Consider the following 11,587-nt stretch of genomic DNA (forward strand, 5'->3'; position numbering starts at 1 on the left):
GAAAACAAGAAGTTAGTTGGCAACCCAAAGTATTTTATACTTCTTACTCAAAAGAAAAGTCTTGAGTACCGAAATATTATAGTGGCTCGCTCGTGCAAGTGCAACGATTCTGTCGGCAAAATCGATTCGCACGAATTTTCAACGACATCGTCACTCAATCAACTTGGAAAGAGACCGTTAAAAAGTGATGGAAGGAGTGAATTTTTACGCAAAATCGAAAGAATAACGACAAAAACAACCAACGGAAAAAAGAATTTGGTTTAGGATGTCAGTAAAGACGAACATCTACGATTGAACTGGTCATAGTGGCATAATTTTGGTAAAGACGCTTGCTGTTATATATCCGGTCAAGTTGTATTCATTATAAACGAGCTTACTCGACTGCCGGTTCCTTTTTATAGGTTTTGTATAATAGACTTCGTACACTTTTAGCAGATAAAACACTGAATTGTCTTTGCTTGCTGAAATCCTATTTTGTAATAGAAAAGAAGGTGGTATTATGGAACACTGCTGGTATTTTGGAACCATCCCATTTCGAACTGATAATAAAGGCGAACTGTAGCGGAATGTGACTGAACTGAACTAGGCAGACATCCATAGCGAGGGGAAAACTCGTTTTACTTCAGTTAAACGGCTGTCCGCATTTAATCAGCAAATTTGTTTATTTCAAAATTCCCAAGTTTTGAATGCTAAGTGAATTTAATTATTTTAAAAATATAAATCGCGTAGTTGTAGGTTCACTGGTGCACGTATTCCGTTCCAGAGGCTTAGAGGTACATATTAATCTGTGCGATGTTCCCATTTTTTGAATTTTGGTCTCGACAGACATAAGTTAATTCGAGATGGCGATGCAAGAAATACGGATCCCATTGGCGCTTTTACAGTAATATGGAACTCGACTCCTCCGAACCTTCTATTTGCAAGAAGACATTCCTCCAGAGCAATATGTGAAAAGACACTAGGTACAAAGCCAATTCTTCCCGAGAATATCGAAAAAGAGCTGCCGGAATATATATTGTTGATGGAGGTCATATTGCTCTGTTATAAAAGCATTTTTGCGATAAAATACATTGAAGTAAATAATTTGGTAATTATTTAACATTTTTTGTCCTTTCCTATTTGTTTTTTGGCTACATTAAAGCCTTTTATTGAAAATATACAGTAAGGTTCCATATTACCACCCGATTTTCTCTAAGCTTACTTTCTGACTTTTTGTACAAAAGTCTTCAAAAACCATACTTATAGTTACACCAGCGAAAAATCCAATTAGGAACATTTAGTTTAATAGTTACCAGTACTTTTCGCACAAAAAATGTGGGTGTATTTATGATACTTTGTTTACAATTCACTAAAATGTAATTGGGGTTCCATAATACCACTTTCTCCTCTATACATTTAAAATTAAATATTATTTTTATTCTTATGTTATTTAATACAGTTTTAAAAATTACAAATTTATCNTCTTTCATATTTGTTGTTAGTAATTTAAAAGACATTTTGAAACACATACGGAACGATAATAATGTTTTAAATATAATAACACAAAAATGAAAAGGGAACTCGGGTACATTTATCGAGAGCCACAAATAATCATTCAAAGAGCCGCATGCGGCTCGCGAGCCGCAGGTTGGCCACCCCTGGTATAATAAGTAGAAAATCAAATAAAATATAGCAATGTATAAAGTATATTGTGTACGCTGGAAATAATAGGTATTTCTCACTATGAAAATATTGGCGGTTATTGATAAGATCTTCAGTCTTGAGGATTCGAAAAGTGCTTCGTTTAAAACAGTGTATTAAAATATTCGTAAACTTTACACGTTTCGGCTTTTCTTACGTTTCAAAAGTCCTGTTCGGACCGTATCCAGTTAAAGACATATGTAGGAAAAGAAATACATAACTAAACTTAATTGACAGAAATTCATATTAGATAATTTCTATCTTGAATAAGGATTAAAGATTTCTTAAAAGAAAGAATTTATGTATTTCTATCGCACATACCGCTACTTGTATATAAACAAAAATACGGTAAAATGTATGTATTAAATGTTACAAATCTGCGTAATGTACGGTATTATAAATGACTTTAGAGAATATATAATAAAATAAATATATAATAAAATAGTAAATTATAGAAAATAAATATAAAAAATAAATTAGCGTTTTATCGTAAATAAATTTCGTGCCACGTGTTTCGGTGAAACTTGTAAACACCAATACCCGTCGCATTAACAAATGAAAACAGCAGAGAAGAAAAAATACAAAACAAAAGTATACGCCAAATAGATTCAACTTTTTAACTCTGAAATTTAACAAAAGAAACAATTCCAACGATTACAAAAAACATACGATTTTCCACCAAATTTCCGTAATAAATCCTCTTATGATTAGAAACATTGTATTCAATTTATATTTTGTTTTTTCTGAAATTAAACTAGTCGTATTCGAGGAATTTCTGATCGGAAACTGGTTAACTATCAATATTTCGCAACAATCGTTTAGGGCATTAAGTAAGATATTTTTTATATAAGTTTTTTTATTCCCTGTTTGTAAGCGTGGTTAATTTTATTTAAACAGTATAAAGTAATCTGTTTTTGTATCGGAAACTACCATTAAATTACGTAATCTACCGGTAGTTTCCGATACGAAGTAAAAAAGATAAAATGTGGATAAAAGCTTCTTACCTGAATCCAAAAGAGCTTTCCAAAACAAGAAATTCGTTGGATTGGTAAAACTGTAAGCTATCTACTCGGCCGGGAATTGTCAGATTCTGGTATTCTCTTCTGATCATCATAATTCCTTCGTTCTTAGTAACTTCGAACTTCTTGTTTTCGATGATGACAGAAATTAGCCTGACGCATTCGCTTTCCGTCAGACATAGGGGATCGTTCTTTAAATGAATACTAAACGAGCTGCTTTTGCATTCCTCCACCAGAACGTAAGTACAAGGACCGTGAAAACTGTAGATGTAGCCATCGAACGTCTTGTAATTAAATTGTCCCCAAGTAGCGCATACGCCACTCGAATAAAAATTTTCTACAACAAATATATTATCTCTTATTATACACGCAAAACAAATTCGTATTTTCTATTAAATAAAAATAAACCGAAACAGACCAAATTTTCAAAGCATTTTTTGTTATCTTTCGAGCATTAATCACAGTTTTTTTACAAACATTTTAAAAATAAATATAATTCGTACTAAATATTACGTACAAACGGATTATCTAAAGTATGTTACTCGATTACCAGTATATTTCAAATAATATTTTTGATGGTACGCGCTGCCGGGCAATCTGTCCGAATGGTTTATCGTAAAAACTTTCTTAAAATAGTTATGCCATACGTTGTGTATATTCCAAAAATCGCATTTGGACTTTTATCTTCACAAATTCATATTCTTAATTAATTTTCCTTATCGAATCAAAATACGGCGGTTTGGCAACGACGTAAACTGATATTTTTAACATTTTATAGAGATTGATCTACAGTTCATTTAAAAAAATTGTCTGTATCGCTCGGCGAAGAACTGAACTGAATTGTCGTATCGAAACAAAATACTTTAATCGATCCTAAATTTTTTTAAAACCCACCAACTTATAATTATGATGTCGTTTTATTTGTGTCGAACCGCAATAGGCTAATGAAATATAAACGCGTTCTATAAGAAAAATGAGTTTATTTTACGTTGTACAGTAAATCAATACGAATATATTCATTAATACGTGGCTTATCTTGTCATTTGAATCACTACACTTAGATTCCTATTTTATAAAAATTTGAATGGAAATTTGAGCCAGAAAGAGCGTCGACAAAAAAACTAGGAAAAAAATGGCAAATAACTCTTTACTAAAATCGTCTGTATCTAATGTCTTTAAAAGTTCACAATAATTTATTTGTTCAGCTTACGTGAAACATGAAACCCAAATCTGATTAAAAGGCAGCGTGGGGGAGGTCGAGTGTGTAAATAAAAAATGGTTTTTCTGGTTTTCTACGAATCACTTCATCGTATTATAGTTCCACTGTAAAGAAATTTATAGTCTTGGTGACTTAACGATTAAAATGGTTTTTGTTTCATTCTTTTAACGGTAAAACGTCTTTCTTGAGATTTTAACTGTTACGGTTTTAACAGCGTCTTTTATTGGCCTTTCGGTGCTTATTTTATTTATATTACTTTATATACAGTACCAACATGATTCATGGAAGTTTACAATTTTTACATCTACGTTATATACACTGTATTTTTAAAATCGTTAATATTATACTATTATTATTGCGAATACCGGGAAATCAATAATTTGTACTCAGTTTTTACCTATTCTCGTCGCTACTGTACCATTCATAAATATATAAGTTAAATTACAATTTTTAAAGGTTTTTTTCTTCCGTTAACATAAGTAAACACGTATGCATTATTTACTAAATACAGTTCCATCATGAAGAGCAGATGAGATACTAAACGTCGGAAATACATTCTCTTGGAAGTAAAACGTAAATTTCTAAAGCTGGTCTCCTACTGATTGAGAGTGTAATAAGCCTAGTAATAAAGAAAAGTCGATATAGCGCTTATTGATTTCATTTATTTTAAATTAAAGCGCAGAAACACCAAATCTGTTTCTTAATCATGTTTTAAAATTTGGAAAATTATTCTCTACATCTTTATTTAAACTTATGCCCTACTCTTGTAGTGTAGTATCTCCCTTTATCGCAAAAAACGACGCGAGAAGTGATAATTTCGTAAAACAAATTTATTTCATCAAACAAACACGTTAATTATTCGTTTATTCGTTTATTCTTCTGCATCAAACAAGAAAAGAAAAACTTTATCTTTGAAATATAAAGTTAACATTATTAAAGACTTGGATACAAAAATGAAAATTTGTAAATTTGCAAAGAAGTTTGATCTACCGGAATCGACGGTCAAAACAATTACAAAACGCGAAAAAAAGAATTCTCATAGCTGTAAAAAATGCTCAATCTTTAAATTCAGGCATCATTCGTAAACGTTACTGTATTATCCCTGAGATGGAAACAATGTTAAAATTATGGTGTGATAATCGAGTAAATGTGAAAAATTGTATAATAATATAATTTGTCATACATACATATTATCTAAGATTTTATTAAACATTTTTTTCTAAATTATTGTTTTCTTTAGTCTCCGGCCCCAATTAAAACTTATTTGTATGTATTTATATGCGAAATTATACCCCGACTTACGCGAATTCGACTTACGCGGTTATCGCTCGGTCCCACCTATCGCGTAAGTTCGGGGTATTACTGTATTTACCTTTTAGGCTTGTCACGGTGATGTCATGTAAGGGATATGATTGGTTTATTTGAACCGTTAACGAACTCTGCCGTGGAGAGTTCGTTGAGGAACACGTCCGATAGATTTTGAGTTTTTAGCGCACGCCTCACTAGAAAGCGCCACAGCGAGACAACTCTTCGCCGGTCGTCCTAAAGTGTCTTCTCGAAGGACAAGTACCGGAAACAAGAACTATTGGAACTTATTGTGTTGTTGGCGCACCTAACGTCGCCAATTGTGAAACAGTTGAAATTTTGAACTTAATTGAGCGACTTCACAAAATACCATGTTTTAGCCATACGAAATTTTATACTATAGGTCCTACTAGTTTATAAACTGCAGTACTCAAAATAATGATATCGTGGGTATAATGAGAATTCCTGCCGTATAAAGACATAATCCTCTTTATAAATATAATTGCACTATATAAAAGAAAGTAATAAAATGTGAAAAAATTCTACACTATTTCCTTACATTTCGTATAATGCTATTTTCACAACATATTTTAACAACCGTAAGCAGCTATTTTTAATACTTAATACTTATCCTTACGTAAAATAAAAGTAAGTATAACTTCATAACTGACATACGCCGTACAAAGCATTAACATTTTAATATTATTTCAAATATAAGGAAAATTTTTGAATAAAATATTTACATTAATTAATCAAAAGAAATAAAATCTTACGGCTTAAATAAACGTCTTCTCTGTGTTTGATAACTTTCTTTGTTCTAGATACTATATTATTCGTTCCTGTAAGTAAAATCCACATATGTAGCTTATATTGTATATAATATTACATGCTGTAATTTAATTACGAGGGCGGTTTTTTCATGCTCAGATGGTCCATAAAACTGAAAGTGTAAATAACAAAATAAACTTATTACCAAAAGTTAGGTACAAACATGGTTACTTTTCGACATAATCACCGTGAAAATCGAGGAATTTGTCATATCTGTGGACGAGGTTTTGAGGTTTTGAGGTTTTGCATCCCCTTGTCATAGAATGTTGCCGCCAATAACTCGAGATGGGCCCTAACGTTGTTTTGAAGGTCGTCATTAGTCTCAAACTACTTCCCTGCTAGCCACGTTTTCAGTTCAGTTAAAAGGTGGAAGTCTTCGCGTATTAAAATGTTTTAAGCTGGATGGAAGACTGAAAGATGAGTCTTCGCCACCTTTAAACACCCAGCGTATAGCCCCTATTTAGCGCCGAGCGACTTCCACCTCTTTCCCGAACAGAAAAAGTGGCTAGGAGGGCAGAGGTTCGAGACTAATGACGATCTTCGAAACGACGTTAGGGCTCATCTCAATTCTTGGCGGCAACGTTCTATGACAAGAGGATGGTAAAACCTCGTCCACGGATATGACAAATTTTTCAATCTTCACGGTGATTATGTCGAAAAGTAACCATGTTTGCACCGAACTTTTGGTAATAAATTCATTTTGTTATTTACACTTTTATTAGTTTTATGCACCATCGAGGCTCGAAAAAAAAACAGTTTAAGTATATTAAAAATGACGTTTGAATTTTAAAATTTTATGAACTATATACTATTTATTATATAGGCCTATATCACGTAGTAACAGTATAATATTTACAAAAATTTCAAATTCAAATTTTATTTTCTTTAAAACTAAACTTCTAGATACCGAGTCGAGATATATTTTAATGGATCAAAAACTGAATTATTCTATTGTGAACAATCTTTTATTTTACATACAACGAAGTTCGGTACAAATCAGGAAATGTTGACGTCGTAAATTTCAAGTATGTTTCGAAGTGTTGTATTATTTTCCTTTTCAGTTTTTACAGTTTGTCCTCGACGTCCAATTGACTGTTGTCAATTCTGATAATCATTACGAATAAATATATTACAAATCTCATTACATTTATTTATTAAACCTTTCTATAAACTTCAATTATTTATTCAATTTGAAATATTTCAATCGTTTCAGAAATTGTTATCGATAAAAATACTACTTTTATATACTGAAACTTGTTCAAAAAGTTATGCATCGTACCCTAATTTTTTCATTGCTGCAATAAGTAAATGACGATAATCCTATCCTACTCAGTCCTAATTTCAATTGTATAATAAACCAAAATTCGTTTTATATTTTGTAACAAATAGTAAAAAGTAATAGCGAATGTAAAAAATCAGAGAAAAAGAAAAAGTTACAAATAATTCTCCACGTTGACGTTAGCGTTAAAGTAACCGTTCTTAAATTCAAAAAGAATGGTCGTTTTCTATAAAATAAACCATCTTTAAACTGAAACGTTAGCCGAATGCAGTTAACTTCTTAATCTGGAGAACCAACAGTCCACCCGAGTAAAGATTTCACATCAATTCGTCTCTTCGTAATCGTATCGGTTTGAGTGACGTCAAATAATACACAATTTACAGAATTCACAAAAACGGTAATAGCAAAATATCGAGATTCGTGTCTCGTTAATTTTCGTCAATTTACGTTAGATTTAAACACACGTCATTCACTTAATTGCGAAAATTAGAAAACAGTTAAGTCTTACCTTCCCGAAATATGCCTTTAGGCCAAAGTGAAAATACAGAGGCTTCCTCTTCTACTATTTCTCCAATCCATCCGTTAACTGGAAAATTAAATAATTTTTTTTAATTTAAAAAAGCTGAATGAATTTTGCTTTAATTTAAATACACAAATAAATCATATATTGGCGTATTTCGAGGAATCCGAATTTAATCAGAATGGATGCAAACTTGAAATTTTGCGTTTCCGGTAATTACGAAGGTCGCCTGTTAAGGTTAATATAGATAAATAGATATTCTTCGGTTAATTCCATGCGAGCTTAGTACGGAATATATAACTTACTACTTCGAGATGGAAACCCTCCATATTTCTCATCCTACGACTTTAAATTTTTAGGTTAAAGCGTAAATTTGTCAAACAAATAGGTATAGATTAACACAGACTTATTTCCATTTTTAAATATGAGAAATTCTGAAATATTTTAACACATTAAATAAAAATAATTATGAAACTTTTATAAAAAACTAAAATCAGGTTTCAAATCAGAAAGGAAGCATGTTCGGGAATAAGAGCAGTGGGAACTGGTTTCCTCGATAACAGATTTTTTAGATGGATTTCCCCAGCAATAACTGGAAAGAAGTGTTACTAAGAATCCGGACTTAAAGAAGTTCGTGAAACGCCAGGATTTATAATTTCCAGTCAAGACCAAGTACCCGTTGCTAACATCTGCGGATGTCCAACGATCTCTTTGCGTAGAAAGAAATCTTTCTATGTAAACGAAGAGGGTTTACGTTTGAAACTTTGAAAATGGTTAACGTTATCCCAGTTGATTCGTTCCTTTTGACAAACGAGTGTGATTCCAGCCACAATGACATACCTAAGTGTAGCATAAAAATAAACGACCCGCGAAAAATATACTATACCTTCAATTTAAATAAAAGATTTTTAGTCAAGATAGATGCCTAACGTAATTTCTAGGACCGCATCTTTGCGCCATTTTCGCTTTTTCCAGCATCCTAAAATCCTCTCCGTCGTTATAATGAACATTACTAATAAAGTTTTCGAGATTCGATCGGATTAACGAAATAGAATGAGCATTAGTTTTCATATAAATGTTTTCAGGAAATTTATTTTTCGCTCGTCTTTTACATAATTTCAAACTATAAATTCGATATACATACGAACAATATTTAATACAGACAAAAAAAAAAAATGATTTGTGGACTATTATGTGCATCAAATATTTTTTCTTGCATTCCAGTGTTTTTCTGACTAACTCGGTAAATTTAAAAAATACAAAGGAAAAAAGACACATTTTGTACGTATTGTCCCCTAATTATTTTATAAATTTTCTAAAAATAAGAAAATATTAATTTACTTTCAACTAACGTTTAGAAAGCGTATTTCGTGTCGAATAAGAATAAATTGCGCAATTTTATTATATATTTTAAGTTATCTGTAACAATCTCTGGCAAATATTCTGTACGAATCTCGTGGAATTTTAACTCCAGAATATATTTTCAATCAATAATTGTAACAAATGTATTATTTCTTAAAATTGAGTAATAAATCCTACTTGTATGCAAAGCGTTCTTGTTGCGTAATGCGTAACGTTACTGCTGAATGTGTTAAATTGTGCGTTACACGTTTTTAATCTCAAGAAGAAAAATGAATACTCGAAGTTACAATTTAAAACAAAGACTTAAATTTCTAGTTTTTTTAATTATAATTAATAAATTTAATAGCGATATAAAAAATGTAATAAAAATTTACTTTATATAATTATAATTATTGTGTTAAAATACAGGCGATACTTACAAGGAATGCAATCGGGAAAGGAATTAGACCACTTTCCACGTAGATCACAAGTGTATTGTTTTTCTGGAAGATCCCACGGTTCTGTTTGCTGGGGACAAACAAATGTACAACGAGAGACGTTTCTGTCATGGTTACATTGAATAATTCCCGTAGTGTTTTGGAAGCTCGGTTCGCAAAGTGATATCGCTGAATTTATTATTAAAAAATTAAATTAATATGAATATATATAAATATTTGCTTAAATACCGGTTCGGCTTTAAAAAAAACTCTTACGGTATTCGCAAGCATTTCCTCTATATTCGGCTGGACAAATACATTTCTGCTCGATACATTCGCCGTTATTTTCACAAGGCGGCTTACACACGGCTAAATAGATTAATAAATCAAATTAATATACCCGACACAAATTAATAATAAATAATATAAGTTCTAAATTACATTGAAATATTTAATGCGACAAGGTCAAATACATTTTTAATATTTCCGAAAATTAAAACACATTCTAAATTTAACCTTCATTCAAATAACCGAATCATTTAAAAGTAAACCTACGCTATTTTTCAGTAGACTAGTACGTAATTCTCGACATCAAATATAATAGTATGTAATCCATTTAAGCAGTAAATAGTAAATAATATAGAGGGAGAAAAAGAGATACAGTCGACCAGATTTACGCCACCAGTTTTTGACGGAAAAGCAAGATTTTCTGGACGTCATTTCGGAAACATTTTAAAGAGAAATTCGAATAACCTAAAGTATTTATATGAGAAACCGTACAAGCTGAAAAATAACACGCTTTATTAAAATTGATGCGAAATTTTTATGTATTTTATTATAGACGCGTACTATAATAAGCACGAATGAGTCATAAATTAACCCAACTGTTCTTATAAACCATCTCGCAAGGTAATTCGAAGAGAAACATTTGTAGGGCCTTGCGTTTGCGCGTGTTACTTTCATTTTGATCGTGAATGTGGTTTTATATTTTTGTAAAATCGCCGACGGTGTCTTTAAAAACAAATATCATAAAACCCACCGCCCGAAGAAACAATCGCGTTCCCACCATCATTTGGCACAAACCAAGCTCGGCCCATTCTTAAATTACTTGTTAGACCTTTAGATAAACGGTGCAGCCGGACATATCTCAAAAAATTTTACGTTAAGAACAAATACCCATCTTTAACAAAAACAGATCCGCTCCATTGTCCCCGTTAACATTTACAGGAGTTTATTAAATTGTACCGGGTCAAGTTCATTCAAAATGGCAGCAGAAAGTTCTGACTTAAATTTCGTTAAAAAAATTTTTTCGATAATATAAGAAAGATAACGAAGTTTGAGTCGAACTATAGTGTACTTCGATTTTGATAGCAGGGAACGTCATGAAATATTGTGAGACCCGAAAGGCCCTGGGTCTAATTTGTGAATTTTTATTAATAATGTTTAAATATCGACACAAAATATTACTTCGTTTTTGTGAAAAAAACTGGTGTTTTAGACGTGGAAAAACCAGATAACAGATGTTATTTCCTTTCACAGAAGAGAACATCCTCTGTTTTTCCGTATCTGGTTAAAAATCTCGCTCAGATGGGAAATGGTTACCCCTCATTCATCCCCCTTTCGTCCGTTCTCACGAAAGAGTTACTGGACGATGATTGGTCGAAATTCAGGAGATATAAGGGGAATTTAGTCTAAATTCGAGGAGTTCTTCGACAGATCCGAAGCATCTAAACTCCACGCCGTTTTCCTCCTGATGGCCAACGCCCTAAACGGAGTCCCATAGACTAAGTCCCGAGTCTACACGTAGAAGTGATACTTTTATATTTTGTGCACGAATTGATCTCCCGTACGAAAGTAATATGAACTCTATCTACAAGGTGTCCTCTACCTACAGAAACGAAGACGACGACAACTAACAGGTCGTATGTTTAGAATCATTTTGTGAGCTCTCTCTCTCGA

At 32.0% G+C, this 11,587-nt stretch overlaps 1 protein-coding gene across 1 annotated transcript in view; it reads right to left on the reverse strand.

Annotated features, from left to right (window-relative positions):
• LOC111613578 (mucin-2-like) overlaps nucleotides 1-11,587 on the reverse strand; it is a gene marked incomplete at both ends in the record, with an annotated part of 42,934 nt that overhangs the window by 26,143 nt on the left and 5,204 nt on the right. The window contains 4 exons of the mRNA XM_023354930.1: nucleotides 2,685-3,036; nucleotides 7,839-7,916; nucleotides 9,632-9,817; nucleotides 9,905-9,997. Coding sequence (XP_023210698.1) covers nucleotides 2,685-3,036; nucleotides 7,839-7,916; nucleotides 9,632-9,817; nucleotides 9,905-9,997 — 709 coding nt within the window. The remainder of the gene's footprint in view (nucleotides 1-2,684; nucleotides 3,037-7,838; nucleotides 7,917-9,631; nucleotides 9,818-9,904; nucleotides 9,998-11,587) is intronic.

The sequence above is a fragment of the Centruroides sculpturatus genome, unplaced genomic scaffold, assembly GCF_000671375.1.
Source record: "Centruroides sculpturatus isolate CEXI.00-Female unplaced genomic scaffold, Cexi_2.0 scaffold1914, whole genome shotgun sequence".
NCBI classification, from domain to species: Eukaryota; Metazoa; Arthropoda; class Arachnida; order Scorpiones; family Buthidae; genus Centruroides; species Centruroides sculpturatus.